This window comes from Passer domesticus, chromosome 34 (genome assembly GCF_036417665.1).
Source record: "Passer domesticus isolate bPasDom1 chromosome 34, bPasDom1.hap1, whole genome shotgun sequence".
NCBI classification, from domain to species: Eukaryota; Metazoa; Chordata; class Aves; order Passeriformes; family Passeridae; genus Passer; species Passer domesticus.
This window is the reverse complement of record NC_087507.1, coordinates 1,465,316-1,482,791: the sequence shown is the minus strand read 5'-3', so window position 1 is coordinate 1,482,791 and position 17,476 is coordinate 1,465,316. Positions and strand designations below refer to the sequence as shown.

The 17,476-nt window shown below is 56.2% G+C and overlaps 1 protein-coding gene across 3 annotated transcripts; it reads right to left on the bottom strand.

Moving 5' to 3' along the window:
- Positions 1-174: 174 nt before the first annotated feature.
- TYK2 (tyrosine kinase 2) lies at positions 175-17,411 on the bottom strand. Of its 3 annotated transcripts, none has more exons than XM_064401968.1 (24): positions 17,298-17,411; positions 16,076-16,259; positions 14,666-14,789; positions 14,108-14,252; positions 13,638-13,801; positions 13,123-13,501; positions 12,248-12,430; positions 11,625-11,782; positions 10,554-10,677; positions 10,272-10,464; positions 10,090-10,196; positions 9,517-9,693; positions 8,781-8,868; positions 8,582-8,709; positions 6,736-6,871; positions 6,079-6,230; positions 5,851-6,001; positions 4,745-4,842; positions 4,276-4,468; positions 4,003-4,121; positions 3,197-3,369; positions 3,008-3,125; positions 2,804-2,914; positions 175-1,915 (listed from the first exon to the last, which is right to left on the bottom strand). In XM_064401968.1, exons 1-24 carry the CDS (start codon positions 17,352-17,354, stop codon positions 1,781-1,783), a joined length of 3,597 nt encoding a protein of 1,198 aa, XP_064258038.1. In that variant the 5' UTR covers positions 17,355-17,411; the 3' UTR covers positions 175-1,780. The 3 variants fall into 3 exon arrangements, with proteins under 3 accessions (XP_064258038.1, XP_064258037.1, XP_064258039.1); XM_064401967.1 differs by having other exon boundaries at positions 17,268-17,358; XM_064401969.1 differs by having other exon boundaries at positions 17,236-17,330.
- Between the last annotated feature and the right edge of the window lie 65 nt (positions 17,412-17,476).

The following is a 17,476-nucleotide window of genomic DNA, read 5'->3' as shown; positions in this document are numbered from 1 at the left end:
ACATCCCAAAATAATCCAAAATAACCCAAAAAACCCCAAATACAAACCCCAAAATAACCCCAAAATAACCCAAAGAGAGAGTCCAAAATATCCCCAAAATAACCCCAATCAGACCCAAAAATAACCCCAAATAAAAACCCCAAAATGACCCCCAAGAGAGACCCCCACACGGAGCCTTTTCCACCCTTTATTCAGGGACCCTCTGGATCCCCCCAGTCCCAAATTTTGGGGTTTTTCCCCCAAATCCCCCCAGGCGCGGCGGGGGAGGGGCACAGCAGGCAATAAATAAGGGAAGTTTTGGGAATTCCCAAAATCCCGTAAAGTGCCAGGTTTGGTTTGGTGTTTTTTGGGTTTCCATGGAATTCCCGTTTTTTGGGGTTTTTTCCCATGGAATTCCCATTTTTTGGGGTTTTTTTTCCTTCCATTCCATGGAATTTTTGGGGTTTTTTCCCCCATTTCACGGAATTTTTTTGGGTTTTATTCCCCCATTTCACAGAATTTTTGGGGTTTTTTTTGCTCCCATTTCCATGAGATTTTTTTTTTTTTGTTTTTTTTACCTCCATTCCATGAGTTTTTAATCCCCATTCCATGGGATTTTTGGGGGGGTTTTTCTGCCCCCCTTCATTGGAATTTTTTTGGGGTTTCTCCCCTCAATATTCCATGGATTTTTTGGGATGTTCTCCCCCCCAATCCCAAGGGATTTTCTGGGGTGTTTCCCCCCTCATCCCATGGATATTTGGGGTGTTTCCCCCCCAATCCCGTGGAGTTTTTGGGGCTTTTCCCCTCAATATTCCATGGATTTTTTTGGGTTTTGCCCCCCCAATCCCAAGGGATTTTTGGGGGTTTCTCCCCTCAACATTCCATGGATTTTTCAGGGTGTTCCCCCCCCAATCCCGTGGAGTTTTTGGGGTTTCTCCCCTCAATATTCAGTGGAATTTTTTGGGGTTTTTTCCCCCAGTCCCATGGGATTTTTTTGGGGTTTCTCCCCTCAACATTCAATGGAATTTTTTGGGATTTTTCCCCCCAGTCCCAAGGGATTTTTCAGGGTGTTCCCCCCCCGTCCCGTGGAGTTTTTGGGGTTTCTCCCCTCAATATTCCATGGGATTTTCTGGGGGTTTTCCCCCAGTCCCAAGGGATTTTTTGGGATGTTTCCCCCCAGTCCCAAGGGATTTTTTGGGATGTTTCCCCCCCAGTCCCAAGGGATTTTTCGGGGTGTTTCCCCCCCCAGTCCCAAGGGATTTTCTGGGGTTTCCCCCCCAGTCCCAAGGGATTTTTTGGGATGTTTTCCCCCCAGTCCCCAGGGATGTTTCGGGGTGTTCCCCCCCAGTCCCAAGGGATGTTTTGGGGTGTTTCCCCCCAGTCCCAAGGGATGTTTTGGGGTGTTCCCCCCCAGTCCCAAGGGATGTTTCGGGGTGTTCCCCCCCAGTCCCCAGGGATGTTTCGGGGTGTTCCCCCCAGTCCCAAGGGATGTTTCGGGGTGTTCCCCCCAGTCCCAAGGGATTTTTCGGGGTGTTTCCCCCCCCAGTCCCAAGGGATTTTCTGGGGTTTCCCCCCCAGTCCCAAGGGATTTTTTGGGGTTTCTCCCCTCAATATCCCAAGGGATGTTTCGGGGTGTTCCCCCCCAGTCCCCAGGGATGTTTTGGGGTTTCCCCCCAGTCCCAAGGGATGTTTTGGGGTGTTCCCCCCCAGTCCCAAGGGATGTTTCGGGGTGTTTCCCCCCCAGTCCCAAGGGATGTTTCGGGGTGTTCCCCCCATCCCGTGGATCTGGGGCTCTGCCCCCTCAGCAGAGGCTGAAGACGGAGGGCGCCTGGGCCCGGTACTTCTCCTGGAAGCTCCTCAGGACGGGCACCAGCGCGGGGAAGGGCGGGCGGAACGCGGCCTCGGCCTCCCAGCAGTGCTGCATCAGCCGGTACACCTGGGGGAATCAGGGGAAATCCTGGGAATTCTGGGGAATCAGGGGGAATCCTGGGAATTCTGGGGAATCAGGGGAAATCCTGGGAATTCTGGGGAATCAGGGGAAATCCTGGGAATTCTGGGATGTCCTGGGATGTCCTGGGATGTCCTGGGAAATCCTGCATGGGGGAACGGGGAAATCCTGGGAATTCTGGGGAATCAGGGGAAATCCTGGGAATTCTGGGGAATCAGGGGAAATCCTGGGAATTCTGGGATGTCCTGCATGGGGGAACGGGGAAATCCTGCATGGGGGAACGGGGAAAATGGGAATTCTGGGATGTCCTGGGAATTCTGGGATGTCCTGGGAATTCTGGGATGTCCTGCATGGGGGAACGGGGAAATGGGAATTCTGGGATGTCCTGGGATGTCCTGGGATGTCCTGGGAAATTCTGGGAAATCCTGCTAGGGAATCCTGGGAAATTCTGGGAAATCCTGCTAGGGAATCCTGGGAAATCCTGGGATATCCTGGGATATCCTGCATGGGAAAACGGGGAAAATGGGAAATCCTGGGAAATCCTGGGAAATCCTGCATGGGAAAATGGGGAAATCCTGAGGAATCAGGGGGAATCCTGGGAAATCCTGGGATATCCTGGGAAATCCTGCATGGGAATCCTGGGAAAGCAGGGAATCACGGGACATCCTGCATGGGAAAATGGGAAAATCCCGGGATATTCTGCATGGGAAAACGGGGAAATCCTGGGAAATCTCCTTCTCTCCCTCTTCCTCTTCCTCCTCCTCCTTCCCTCCCCATTTCCCCCCATTTTTCCCCCTCTTCTCCTCCCTCTCTCCCTCTTCCTCCTTCCCTCCCCATTTTCCCCCATTTTTCCCCTTTTCCCCCCCTGTTTCCCACCTCGCAGGGACAGTCCCTGGGCACGGGGAGCCTCTTCCCCCTCTCCAGGAGCTCGATCAGCCTCAGCACCGTCATCTGCCCCTGCGTGGCCCCGATCATCTCCAGGAATTTCTGTCAGGGGAAGAGAAAAAAAAAAAAAACCCAAAACCATGAGGAAAAACCCCGATTTCAACCCCAAACCCCCCGGGTTCCCACAGGACTCACGGCCGGGGGGCTGCTCCCGGCGTCGCAGCGCGTCAGGAGCTCGTAGAGGGTCACCCCAAAAGACCACACATCCGAGGCGTAGTAGAATTTACACTCCTTGAGGCACTCCGGGGCGTACCTGGAACCATTTGGGGTCACACACCTGGGAGCTGGGATCCAGCAGAGCTCCCAAAAGCCCGGATCCCTCACCAGAACACGGGGCTGTCGCCGTCCTCGCGCACCCGGTAGTACTCGTGGCCCTCGGGGACGGCCTTGGCCAGCCCAAAATCCCCGATTTTCACCACGTGCTCGTTCTCCAGCAGCACGTTCCTGGCTGCCAGGTCCCTGTGGATGTAGTGCAGGGAGTGCAGGTAGGCCATGCCCTGGGGAAACGGGGGGAAAATCAATTACGGCCGGGTTTGGGAGGGTTGGAAGAGGTTTTGGGGGGTTTTGAGGCGTTTCGGGGGGAGCTGTGAGGTATTTTTGGGGGTTCATCCCTGGTTCTTCTGGGAATCAGCCTCATTTTTGGGAATGGAGCCCCATTGGAGGGTTGGCACCCCTGTGTTGCCCAATTTTTTAGGAGAATTCAATCCCGTTTTTGGGAGTTCAGCCTCACTTTGAGGTGTCAGTCCCATTTTTGAGGGGCTCGTCCCTGTTTTTTGGGGATTAGTCCCATTTTTTGGGAATTCAGCCCCATTTCCAAAGCGTCCACCCCCATATTTTGGGAATTCAGCCCCATTTTGGGAATTCAGCCCCATTTCCAAAGCGTCCACCCCCATATTTTGGGAATTCAGCCCCATTTTGGGAATTCAGCCCCATTTCCAAAGCGTCCACCCCCATATTTTGGGAATTCAGCCCCATTTTGGGAATCCAGCCCCATTTCCAAAGGCTCCACCCTGGTTTTTTTGTTAATTCAGCCACCTTTTGGGGCTGTAACCCCGTTTATGAGTCATCCAACCCCATTTTTTTGGGGAATCATCCTGTTTTTTTGGGATCCAGCCCCATTCTGAGCTCACCTCGCAGATCTGCTGGGCAAAGAGCAGGAGGTGGGACAGGCTCAGGGGGTGCTTGGGCAGGAATTCCCGGAGGCTTCCCAGCGGGACGTACTCCATGATCAGCTGTACCACCTTGTCCCCTGCAAGAGACACGTGGGAAATTGGGGACCACCCCGAGAGCCCCCAAATTCCTGCCAGGACAGCGATTCCTGGCCAAAAAAAAGTGGGAATTGGGGTTTTTTTAAGCTCTCCGTGGCTGATCGACTGGAAAATCCCAGGGGATTTCTGCCTCACCCTGCTCGCTGCAGCAGCCCTTGTACTTGACGATGTTCTCGTGGTACAGGGTCTTCAGGATCTGGATTTCCCTCTTCCAGGAGCTCAGGAGCTGGGGGCTGCTCCCGGACTTCAGGGATTTCACCGCCACCATCTCCCCGGTGCCGTCGTTGGTGGGGTCGTAGCAGCACAGGCTCACCTTCCCAAAGTGGCCCTGGAGAACGATAATTTTTCAGGGTTTGGGCAGGGAAAGGAGGTTTTGGGGTTTGCTGGGAGGATCCAGAGGGGGTCAAAAAAGTTCAGAAAATTGAAGGAAAAATCAGCAGGGAAAATAGGTTAAAATATGAAAACAGGGATTAAAACGTGGAATTTTGGGTCCAGCCAGGGAAATCCCCAGGGAAAAGAGATGAAAGAGTGAAATTTCGGATCAAGAGAGGCAGAGGAGTCTGCCCAGCTTCCCCGCAATTCCAGACCTCAGGACGCCACTGACCTCCCCCAGCTCCCGGATTTTCTTCAGGTACCGCTTCTGGAAGACGGTGGGATCCGACACCGGGAAGTCGGGATTCACCGACGTGACATCCACGAGGTCTGCGAAGGACCTTGGGTGTTCCTTTTTTCCCTTTCCTCATTTTCCCCCAGAAACCCCGGGATTTTCCTGTTCCCGCCCCTCACGGAGCGGCTGCAGCCGGGTGAGCTCCTCACGCCCCTTTCCCCACAGAATCCTGGGATTTCCCCCATTCCCCGATCCAGGACCCTCATCCCCTTTTCCCCGGGATTTCCCCCACAAAACCTCGGGATTTTCCCCCGTTCCCTCAGGATTTCTCCCCGTTCCCCCGGGATTTCTCCTGTTCCCGCCCCTCACGGAACGGCTGCAGCCGGGTGAGCTCCTCACGCCTCCTTCCCCACCAAAACCTCGGGATTTTGCCTTTTTCCCGCCCCTCGCGGTGCGGCTGCAGGCGGGTCAGCTCCCTCAGACCCCTTTTCCCCACAGAATCCCGGGATTTTGCTCCGTTTCCCCGGGATTTCTCCCCGTTCCCCCGGGATTTCCCCCGCTCCCGCCCTCACGGAGCGGCTGGAGCCGGGTGAGCTCCCTCACGCCCCTTTCCCTCACAGAATCCGCAGATTTTTCTTTTTTCCCGCCCCTCGCGGTGCGGCTGGAGCCGGGTGAGCCCTTTGCACCCCCTTCCCCACAGAATCCCGGAATTTTGCCCCTTTCCTCTGGGATTTCCCCCTTTTTCCCGCCCTCACGGAACGGCTGGAGCCAGGTCAGCTCCCTCAGACTCCTTTTCCCCACAGAATCCGGGAATTTTGCCCCTTTTCCCCGGGATTTCCCCCTTTTTCCCGCCCTCACGGTGCGGCTGCAGCCGGGTCAGCTCCCTCGCACCCCTTTTCCCCACAGAATCCGGGAATTTTGCCCCTTTTCCCCGGGATTTCCCCCTTTTTCCCGCCCCTCACAGAGCGGCTGCAGGCGGGTCAGCTCCCTCACGCCCCTTTCCCCACAGAACCCTGGCATTTCCCCCATTCCCCGATCCAGGACCCTCATCCCCGTTTCCCCAGGATTTTTCCCCGGGATTTCCCCCTCTTTTCCGCCCTCACGGTGCGGCTGCAGGCGGGTCAGCTCCCTCAGCACGGTGCGGAAGGACGGCCGCTCCACCGGGGTGTAGTTGAGGCACCGGGAGATCAGCGAGGCCAATTCCCGGCAGGAAGGCTCCGGCAGCCGGTGCCTCTTCTCGTAGAAACGCTCCTTCTGCGGGAAAAACATGGGAAAAACTCCAAACCCGACGCCCAAATCCGGCCCCACCGAGGGAAAACAGCGGGAATCACCTCGGAGGGAGTGCGCTCCTTCAGCGGGACGTCGGCGTCGAAGCAGATTTCCAGGAGTGTTGTCCCAAAACTCCACTTGTCCGAGGCCGTGCTGAGGTTCCCGACATCCCGGATGCATTCCGGGGCGATCCAGGGAATCCTGTCCACGCGCTCTGAGGGGGACATCCCACCAGGAAAGTAGGAAATGTGTATTTTGTTTATTTATTGGAGGTGATGGCATGTTTGGGGTGCTGGTCTGTTACTTGTGAAAGGTTAAAGGTGAAGGGTAAAAAAGTATTAATTACGGATTGTTTATGGGATATTAAAGGTGTAAAATACAGGATATTAAGTAGAAAAACATGGGATATTAAAGGCATAAAATACGGAATGTTAAAGGTATAAAATTTGGGATTTTAAAGGGATAAAAAATATGGGATTTACGGGGGGAGAGCCTGTGGTAAAAGCATCCCAGGCACTGGAATGGGGTGGGACCGTCCCTGACAGCAGCTTGGGGACCAAACCAGGTGGGATTCCCATATTAAAATACCAAATATTGGGAAAATTCAGGTTGGAAAAGTTGGAAATACTCTGTGAAAAGAGCTCTGGCCACAACCTATGGGAATTATTAGGGAAAGGGGAGGGAAAATGACCTGGATTTTGCCCCTGGAAATCCCGTACCTTCCCGGGAGAGCACGGTGAAGCTGACCCCGGGGTCGCTGAGCTTCACAAAAGGCACAGATCCATCCTCCAGCCCCTTCCTGGCCAGCAGGATGTTCTTGGCACACACATTCCCATGCACCAGGTTCTTGTCCTCCTGGGAAAAGCAGAGGCAAAGGGAAAAATTATTGGGAAATTTAAAAAAAAAGCCCAAAAAACCCCAATGATTATTTATTTTCTATAAATATTTTACCGTTTCTTGATAATAAATTATTTCATAATAATAAATGTACCCCGTTAAAAAAAAATCCCATAATAATTTTCCCCATAATAATGTTCCAGTGTTCATTTTCCCCAACAGCAAATTCCAACAGATCCCAAATAAAAAGTGAATACTGGGAAACAATCCCAGAAGAAATAAATACTGGAAAAAATCCCAGCCACCCCACAGGGCAAGGTAAAGCCTCTGGAAAATGAAATTAAAAACTGGAATTCCTGGCTGGAATTTCACCTCCTTCTCTTGGGATTTTGCTCCGAGACCAACCCAAAACAGGGAATAAAACAATCAATGGGATTTTCCAGCCCCATTCCCAATCCCCTGCTCAGAATCCCATCCTCATCCCTTGCTTTTCCCAGCTCCAAAATGAATCCAGGGAGGACTGGAATCCCTGGAACAGGGGAGAGGGAGCGAGGACGGGCAGCAGGAAGGGTGGAATGACCCTAAAAATGTGATTATCCCTCACAAGGGGAAAGGGAGGGAAGGATTAGGGTCAGGGTCAGGGTTAGGATTAGGGTTAGGGTTAAGGGTTAGGGTCAGGGTTAGGGTTTGGGTTAGGGTTAGGGTTAGGGTTAGGGTTAGGGTTAGGGTTAGGGTCAGGGTTAAGGGTTAGGGTTAGGGTTTGGGTTAGGGTTAGGGTTAGGGTTAGGGTCAGGGTAGGGTTAGGGTTAGGGTTAGGGTTAGGGTTAGGGTTAGGGTCAGGGTTAAGGGTTAGGGTTAGGGTTAGGGTTAGGGTCAGGGTTAAGGGTTAGGGTTAGGGTTTGGGTTAGGGTTTGGGTTAGGGTTAAGGGTTAGGGTTTGGGTTAGGGTTAGGGTTAGGGGTTAGGGTTAGGGTTAGGGTTTGGGTTAGGGTTAGGGTCAGGGTTAAGGGTTAGGGTTAGGGTTAGGGTCAGGGTTAAGGGTTAGGGTTAGGGTTTGGGTTAGGGTTAGGGTTAGGGTCAGGGTAGGGTTAGGGTTAGGGTTAGGGTCAGGGTTAAGTGTTAGGGTTAGGGTCAGGGTTAAGGGTTAGGGTTAGGGTTAGGGTTAGGGTTAGGGTTTGGGTTAGGGTTAGGGTCAGGGTTAGGGTTAGGGTTAGGGTTTGGGTTAGGGTCAGGGTTAGGGTTTGGGTTAGGGTTAGGGTTAGGGTTTGGGTTAGGGTTAGGGTCAGGGTTAGGGTTAGGGTTAGGGTTTGGGTTAGGGTCAGGGTTAGGGTTTGGGTTAGGGTTAGGGTTAGGGGTTAGGGTTAGGGTTAGGGTTAGGGTTAGGGTTAGGGTTAGGGTTAGGGTTAGGGTTAGGGTCAGGGTTAGGGTTAGGGTTAGGGTCAGGGTTAGGGTTTGGGTTAGGGTTAGGGTCAGGGTTAGGGTTAGGGTTAGGGTCAGGGTTAGGGTTTGGGTTAGGGTCAGGGTTAGGGTTTGGGTTAGGGTTAGGGTTAGGGTTAGGGGTTAGGGTTAGGGTTAGGGTTAGGGTTAGGGTTAGGGTTTGGGTTAGGGTTAGGCTTAGGGTTAGGGTTAGGGTTAGGGTTTGGGTTAGGGTTGGGGTTAGGTTTAGGATCAGGTTTAGGATCAGAGTTAGCGTTAGGCTCAGGGTCAGGGCCTTCCCCACTGCAGTTACCAGGTAGCTCAAGGCACTCCCCAACTGTTTGGCCACGGTGATTTTCCACCCCACGGAGATCCTGCCCTTCTCCTTGCGCAGCAGCACGTCCAGCGGCCCGTGCTCCACAAACTCCTCCACCATGATGTCTGCGGGGAAAAGCGGGATGACGCCACGGGACTGGGGCCGGGAACGGGGCCGGGGGGGCTGCTGCACTCACTCTCGGAGCCGCGCACGCAGACGCCGTGCACGAAGGCCAGGTGCACGTGGGACACCTGCGACATCAGGCTGGCGCTCTCGAAGAACGCCTGAGGGGACAGCGGCCGTGGCTGCGGGGTCCCGGGGGTCCCCAGGGGTGGGAGCTCCCAGAGCCCCATCCCAGCTTTGGGAGCCCCATCCCAGCTTTGGGAGCCCCATCCCAGCTTTGGGAGCCCCATCCCAGCCCTTTGGGAGCCAAATTCCAGCTCTTTGGGAGCCCCATCCCAGGTTTGGGAGCCCCGTCCCAGCTTTGGGAGCCCATCCCAGTTTTGGGAGCCAAATCCCAGCCCTTTGGAGCCAAATTCCAGAACCAAAAGCCAGGAGGAATTCCAGCCCTCATGGATCCACTTTCCAGCCCCTAGATCCTTATTCCAACCCTTGGATCCATATTCCAGCCCTCAGATCCATATTCCAGCCCTTGGATCCACTTTCCAGCCCCTGGAACCAAATTCCAGCCCTTTTGGAGCTGAATTCCAGCCCTTGGATCCATATACCAACCCTCTGGGCCACCTTCCAGCCCTTTTGGGGTCACATCCCACCCCCAGATCCCTCTCCCACCCCCGGATCCCTCTCCACCCCCCAGATCCGTGTTTCCCACCCCCGGATCCGTGTTTCCCACCCCCAGATCTGTGTTTCCCACCCCCCGGATCTGTGTTTCCCACCCCGATCCCGGCTCTCCCAGCCCAGGAGGGGCTCACCAGGGCGATGTCCCTGTGGCTGGGGTCCAGGACTTTGAGCACCACGCGCATCTCCCGCCCGTTGTTGTTCTGCTCCGTGGAGAAGTACTCGGCCTCGTCGTCGTTCCCGGAATTCCCGCACACGCTCAGGACCCCGTCGTAGATGTTGGTGCGGGTGCCCTGGCCCAGGTGGGCTCGCTGGGAAAACGGGAAAAGCAGGAGCTGTTGGACCCTGGGAAGGGGGGAATCCTCACCTGGATCCCTCCCCGAATTCCCCCCACCTCCCAATGTGGGAGAAAGCCATTCCCACAGGGATTCTTCCCTCCCTTTTCCTTGGAAAGGGAAGGGGTGAAACAGCAAATCCATCCTGCTGGCTGCCCTGGGGGTGTGGGAGGATCCTGGGATCTGGAGGGGATCCCTGGAAGGCAGAGAATCCCAGGAAAGCAGAGAGGATTCATCCACCATTCCACGGATCCCGGGAAGGCAGAGCAGGTTCCTCCATCCCCAAGAATCCCAGGAAAGCAGAGAGGATCCCTCCACCTGCCCCACTGGATCCCGGGGATCTGAGCAGTGCAAATCCCAGGAAAGCAGCACCTGGGTGATCTCGTTCTTGCGGATCTGGTGGAAGCTGAGCTGGGTGAGGTTCAGGATCTGCTTCCCGTTGTCCTTCGCCTTCCGTGTGATCAGCAGGTCCGAGATCTCTGGGGAAGGAGGGAAGGGCCCCCGTGAGCTCCCGGATCCGCCGCTCCCGATCCCCGGGGGATCCCTGTCCCTACCTCCCGGCTTGGGCGGGCAGCACCTCTTCACCGTGAACTTCTCCTCGCCGGACTTGAGCGTGCAGCCCTTGAGCACGTCCAGGAGCTCCCGCAGGGAGGGGAACTCCCGGTCCCAGCCCTCCAGCACGAAGGAGTCTCCCTTCTTCTGGATCCGGAACTGCCGGTACTTGAAGGCTCCCGGCGTCCCCGGAGCCTGGGAAAGCCGGGAGAGGCAGGAGCTGGAGCCACGAGGCTCCCGGGTCATTCCAGAGCTCGCCATTCCCGGGAATCCCGCGTCCCTACCTGCTGGTGGCTCCTCTTGAGCACGGACAGGATCATGCGGTTGAAATCCAGCACGCTCCAGCGGAGGATGTAGAGCCCTTCCTCCGGCTCCTCCCGACGCAGCTTGGCAAAAACAAACTCCTCCCTGGAAAAGGGAGGGAAGGGATGGAGGGGGATGAGCCCCGAGGGCAGGGAAGGGATTGGGATGAGCTCTGAGGAAAGAGAATGGATTGGGATGGACCCAAAGGAAAGGGAAGGGATTGGGATGGACCCAAAGGAAAGGGAATGGATTGGGATGGACCCAAAGGACACGGAATGGATTGGGATGAGCTCCTGAGGAAATGGAATGGATTGGGATGGACCCAAAGGACACAGAATGGATTGGGATGAGCTCCTGAGGAAAGAGAATGGATTGGGATGGACCCAAAGGAAAGGGAAGGGATTGGGATGAACCTAAAGGAAATGGAATACATTGGGATGAGCCCTGAGGAAATGGAATAGATTGGGATGAGCCCTGAGGGCAGGGAAGGGATTGGGATGGACCCAAGGGACATGGAATGGATTGGGATGGACCCGAAGGACATGGAATGGATTGGGATGGACCCAAAGGACATGGAATGGATTGGGATGGACCCAAAGGACATGGAATGGATTGGGATGGACCCAAAGGACATGGAATGGATTGGGATGGACCCAAAGGACACAGAATGGATTGGGATGAGCTCCTGAGGAAAGAGAATGGATTGGGATGAGCCCTGAGGGCAGGGAAGGGATTGGGATGGACCCAAAGGACATGGAATGGATTGGGATGAGCCCTGAGGAAATGGAATGGATTGGGATGAGCCCTGAGGGCAGGGAAGGGATTGGGATGGACCCAAAGGACATGGAATGGATTGGGATGGACCCAAAGGACATGGAATGGATTGGGATGGACCCAAAGGACATGGAATGGACTGGGATGAACCCAAAGGACATGGAATGCACTGGGATGCACCCAGAGCAGGTGAAACACCCAGGCACCACCCCGAGGACACGGAGCAGCTCCGGGATGACCCCTGGGACCCGGGTGATCCGCAGGGACGCCGCACTCACTGCATGGGCCCGTGGATGCCGTTGTGGATGCTCAGCAGCAGCCGCGGCGGGGCCACGTCGTGGCACAGGTAATGGCTGGAGTCGGCTGTCAGCCGGAAATATCCGTCCACCAGGGACACCAGAGCCAGGGCACTGCCAGGGCACGGCAGCAGCACCTCCTGGGGAGGGACAGAGCGCCGGGGTGAGCGGGAAACCCACGGGAAACCCACAGGAAACCCGAAAAAACCTGCGGGAAACCCTAAGAAACCCATGGAAAATTCTAAAAAAACACCGCGGGAAACAGTAAAAAAAATCACAGGAAACCCGAAAAAACCTGCAGGAAATACTAAGAAACCCATGGAAAACACTAAAAAAACCCTGCGGGAAAGCCTAAAAAAACCCACAGGAAACCCTAAAAAATCCCACGGAAAACCCTAAAAAAACCCTTGGGAAACCTGCAGGAAACCCGTGGGAAACCCCAAAAAAACCCACAGGAAACCCTAAAAACCATGGGAAACCCTAAAAAAACCCCAGAAAACCCAGATAAAACCCCTGGTTCCTCCCAGCGCTGCCTCCCCCTGACCTGGGAGGAGCCATCCCGGGATCCCTGCGCCGGGAGCGACCCGGGATCCATCCCCACCCACCAGGCACTTGTTGTCCTGGCGGTGGATGCTGATCCTGGAGTCCTTGACCACCACGTGGGTGATTTCCCGAAAATCGCAGAAGTGGCACCAGGGGGGCTCGCTCCGCTCGGCCGGCTGCGCCTCCGGCTCCTTGCTCCTGCTTTTTCTCCCAAAATATCCACGCTGGGAGAAGTTTTCCGTGCTCTGCGGGGGAGCAAAGAGGAGAATTCCAGACTTTTCCTGCTGCTGGGAAGAGCTGGGGGGAAACCGGGATAAGCTGGAGGCCGAGGAAAAGCCTGGATGCACAAATGAAGGAGATGGTGTGGGATGGATTTGGGTGGGAAACTGGGAAAAACTGGGAAAAGAACAGAGACAGCACCCCAGGCAAAACCCAGCACCACAAACCATAGAAAAAGATAGGATTTGAGGTCGGAATGGCTCATCCCAAACCCACCACAAATGAAGGATTTGGGGCAGGAATGGCTCATCCCAAACCCAACACAAACTGAGGAAAAACCCAGGATTTGGGGTGGGAATGGCTCATCCCAAACCCACCACAAATGAGAGATTTGGGGCAGGAACGGCTCATCCCAAACCCACCACAAATGAAGGATTTGGGGCAGGAATGGCTCATCCCAAACCCACCACAAACCCAGGATTTGGGGCAGGAACGGCTCATCCCAAACCCACCACAAATGAAGGATTTGGGGCAGGAATGGCTCATCCCAAACCCACCACAAACCCAGGATTTGGGGCAGGAACGGCTCATCCCAAACCCACCACAAACTGAGGAAAAACCCAGGATTTGGGGTGGGAATGCAGCATCCCAAACCCACCACAAACCCAGGATTTGGGGCAGCAACGTCTCATCCCAAAGCCCCCCCATCCCAACCCACCTCTCCGGGCACCGGCCGCCACTGGATGCCGCCGGTGCCGGTGACCAGGACGTGGTGAGTGACCGGACAATCCCTGGGGGTCAGCGGCTGCTCCGGCTCCGCGCGGCCCCCGTTGGCGCAGGCCGGGCCCCTCTCGCCCTCGGCCGCCGTTTCCAGCGCCAGCACCGGGAAGAGCTCGCTGCCGAAGCGCGGAGCCAGCTGCTCCAGGGTGGCCAGGTACTTGTACATCACGTCGCGCTCCGTCAGGTTGCCGGCGGCCACCGTGTGCCGCTGGAAGCGCCGCAGGAAGCGGCGGAAGACGTTCTTCATCCGGAACCTGGTCAGGAAGTTGTTCTGCTGGATCTGGCGGCGGAAGGAGCGCGGGATGCAGTCCTTGAAGCTGCCACAGAAAGCGGGGAAGTGTTGGGAAGAGGTGCAGGAAGAGCTTGGGGTGCAACGGAGAAACCGCGGAAAACGAGGGGAAAAAACACAGGGAAAAAGGAGGGAAAACCCCCTTGGAAAAGCAGGAATTGCACCTGTACTTCCTGGCCACTTCCTCCAGGGAAATGCCCTTTTTGATGGCGATGTGGGAGAGGTGCAGCACAGCCATGCCCAAGCTCTCGTTCTTGAACTTCTGCATTTCTGGCTCGCTCTGGAAATCCTTCAGGGAGGCGACGTCGTTGATGAATTCGAATTTTCCCTGTCAGATGTGGAATAACTGGGACTGAAGCTCAGCCCCGAGGTGATTTCCAGAAGGATTTTCCTTGTGTTTTCCGATTTAAAAGGTGGGACCACGAGTAAAAACCTCTTAAAAGGGAAAATTATCCCCTGGAATTACAGAATCCCACCCAGCTCCAGTCCCAGCAGGATAAAACCTTTCCAAAGGGAAAACCCAGGGGGGTTTTTACCCTTAAACAACCCCTGGGGAGGGAAAAACGGATCCTGAGCCAAATCCGGCTGGATTGAGGAACATGATCCCGTTTTTCCCCGAATCCTGCCCCGTTACCTGCTCAAAGAGGTACTCGAAGGAGGATCTGTCCAGCAAAGCCCCCCCGGGAGGTTTCTCCTCGGGAGAATCCCCCGCGCGCGGCGCGTTCCGGAAAACCGCCGGCTCCTTGTCGTTCATGCCGTGCCAGTTCCGGAAATAAAACCTGGAACGGGGAGAGGACGGGAGGAGAGGGGCTGGCCCCGTGCTGGCAGGCACATTCCGGCCTCAAATCAGGGCATTGTGGGGGTTCTTTAAGGAATAAAACTCCTGGGAACCACGGGAGAAACAGCCACGCGCTTAAAAAAATTGGGATTTGGGCACAGGGAATGGATCCGAGCTGGGGATGAAGGGCAGCAGCCTCTTCCTGGAACATTTAAAGCTTTCCCCATCTTGTTTTTCCATGGACCCCCTGCTGATCCCAAAAACCTCCGTGAGGGACGCTGGTGAGGAGGGCGGAGGGATTTTGGGAAGAAAGAAGCGGATTTTTCCACGCCGATGGAGAGGCCAAATCCATCATCTCCCTCCTTCAGCTGGGAGCAGTTTTTCCAAGGAAAGCCGGGTGGGGAGAGGCCTCACCTCATCCTGAAGATCAGGTTGATGCTGGTGTCCTTCCCGATGTGGAACTGGTGGTTGGGTGGGAGCCAGATCCGGCTCTGGGGGTCGTAGAGGGCGAAGAGGCTGTAGCAGAGCGGGGTGATTCCTGCCAGGAGTGGGGAAAGGCAGCTGGGACCAGGGGTTTGCTCCCAAAAACACTGAAATTCCAGGGGTTTGTTCCCAAAAACACTGAAATTCCAGGGGTTTGCTCCCAAGGAATTGAAATTCCAGGGGTTTCCTCCCAAAAACACTGAAATTCCAGGGCTTTGCTCCCAAAAAACTGAAATTCCAGGGGGTTTGCTCCCAAGGAATTGAAACTCGGCTGGCTTCGTTTTATTCCCCAAAAACCAGAAAACTGGGATTTTCTCAGCCTTGGGAAGGAATCCAGTTGGGATCTGGCGTTTCCTGGGAGTGTCTGCTGCTTTCCTTGCTGTTCCCCGGGAATTCCTGATGCTTTCCCTGGTGTTTTCCCTGGGAATTCCTGGTGTTGTCCCTGGTGTTTTCCCTGGACATTCCCACTGTTTTCCCTGGGAATTCCTCACCCTCAGGTGTCACACAGCAGGACCTGCCCTTCCCCAGCCACCCCGAAGTCCCTCTCCCTCCTGTGTCCCCATGTCCCTGTCCCCCTGTCCCTGTCCCCTGTCCCCCTGTCTCCTGTCCCTGTCCCCCTGTCCCTCTGTTCCTGTCCCCCTGTCCCTGTCCCCCTGTCCCTGTCCCCCTGTCCCTGTCCCCCTGTCCCTGTCCCTCTGTCCCCCTGTCCCTGTCCCTCTGTCCCCCTGTCCCTCTGTCCCTGTCCCTGTCCCCCTGTCCCCCTGTCCCCCTGTCCCTCTGTCCCTGTCCCTGTCCCCCTGTCCCCCTGTCCCTGTCCCTGTCCCTGTCCCTGTCCCCTGTCCCTGTCCCTCTATCCCTGTCCCTGTCCCCCTGTCCCTGTCCCTGTCCCCCTGTCCCTGTCCCTGTCCCCCTGTCCCCCTGTCCCTCTGTCCCTGTCCCTGTCCCCCTGTCCCCCTGTCCCTGTCCCTGTCCCTCTGTCCCTGTCCCCTGTCCCTGTCCCTCTATCCCTGTCCCTGTCCCCCTGTCCCTGTCCCCCTGTCCCTGTCCCCTGTCCCTGTCCCTGTCCCCCTGTCCCCCCGTCCCTGTCCCTGTCCCTGTCCCCCTGTCCCTGTCCCCCTGTCCCCCTGTCCCCCTGTCCCCCTGTCCCTCTGTCCCCCTGTCCCTCTGTCCCCCTGTCCCTGTCCCTGTCCCTGTCCCCCTGTCCCTGTCCCTGTCCCCCTGTCCCTGTCCCCCTGTCCCTGTCCCTGTCCCCCTGTCCCTGTCCCCCTGTCCCTCTGTCCCCCTGTCCCTGTCCCTGTCCCTGTCCCTCTGTCCCTCTGTCCCCCTGTCCGTGTGCCGCACCGATGCCGCGGGCCAGGTCGATGCAGATCTCCTCGGCGCTCAGGGAGCCGCGGCCGTAGACGCGGCAGCGCTCGCGCTCCTCGTCGCCGCTCCAGTGCAGCAGCACCTTCAGGCCGCAGCCCGCGGGGAAGCCGCAGCCCTCGGGCTCGGCCGCGGCGCGCCGGCACAGGGGCATGGCGGAGCTCTGGGGGAACACGGATTTGTGTCCAAAAACGGCATTTTGACGGGATTTTAACAAAAAAAACGGCATTGCAACGGGGTTGTAACACAAAAACGGCATTGCAACGGGATCTGGGCCCAAAAACGGCGTTCATGAAGGGATGCGGGCCCAAAAATGGGATTCCAACGGGATTTGGACCCAAAAACGGCGTTCATGAAGGGATTTTAACACAAAAATGGCATTAATTAAGGGATTTTAACACAAAAACGGCGTTAATGAAGGGATCTGGGCCCAAAAACGGCGTTAATTAAGGGATTTTAACACAAAAACGGTGTTAATGAGGGGATCTGGGCCCAAAAACGGCGTTTCAATGGGATTTTAACCCAAAAATGGCATTTCAACGGGATTTGGGACCAAAAACGGCTCAAAAATTGTGACCCGTTTGGGGGTGAATTTTTGACCCATTTCAGGGTGCATTTTTGACTCGTTTTAGGGTGAATTTTTGACCCGTTTCAGGGCATATTTTGACCCGTTTCAGGGTGAATTTTTGACCCGTTTCAGGATGCATTTTGACCCGTTTTGGGTGCATTTTTGACCCGTTTCAGGATGCATTTTGACCCGTTTTGGGTGCATTTTTGACCCGTTTCAGGGTGAATTTTTGACCCGTTTCAGGGTGAATTTTGACCCGTTTTCCGCTGCATTCTTGACCCACTTCAAGACAAAACCTTAACCCATTTCAGAGTTAGATTTTGCCCCACTTCCAGACGAAATTTTGACCCGTTCTGGGCTGGATTTTGACCATTTCTGCCCCTCAGAGCGCACCCCCCGCCCCTTGGTACCGTCCCCTGCCCCCCTCTCCCCCCGCCCCGCTTGGTACCGGCCCCGGCCCCTCACGGGGCTCCTTCCGGGCCCACCCCCGCTTGGCGCCGCCCCTCCCGGTCGGCACCGACCCCTCCCCGCTCCCGTTACCCCCGGTTACGCCCCGGTTACCCCCCGTTACCCCCCGTTATCCCCCGGTCCGAGTGTTGGTACCGGCTCCCCCCCCCGGTTCCCCGTTGGTACCGGCCCGGCCCGGCCGCCGCTCGGCTCCCTCCGCCCCGCAGCGCCGCCGCCTCCCATTGGCCCCGAGAGACGCGCGCTGCCATTGGCCGCCGCCGCAGCCAGGCCACGCCCACGCACCACCGCCCCATGGGCGGTGCCGCGCCGGGGGAAGGGCGCTGATTGGCTGAGGGGTGGGAGGG

Bases quoted from the DNA above. Each gene is read 5' to 3' on its own strand.
- TYK2 (XM_064401967.1), bottom strand. From the start codon at position 17,354: ATGGGAGGCGGCGGCGCTGCGGGGCGGAGGGAGCCGAGCGGCGGCCGG. The intron at 13,802-14,107 runs GTAACGGGGCAG...CACATCTGACAG, and splicing joins TCGAGTACCTCTTTGAGCAG to GGAAAATTCGAATTCATCAA. The intron at 6,872-8,581 runs GTAACTGCAGTG...TGCTTTTCCCAG, and splicing joins GGAGTGCCTTGAGCTACCTG to GAGGACAAGAACCTGGTGCA.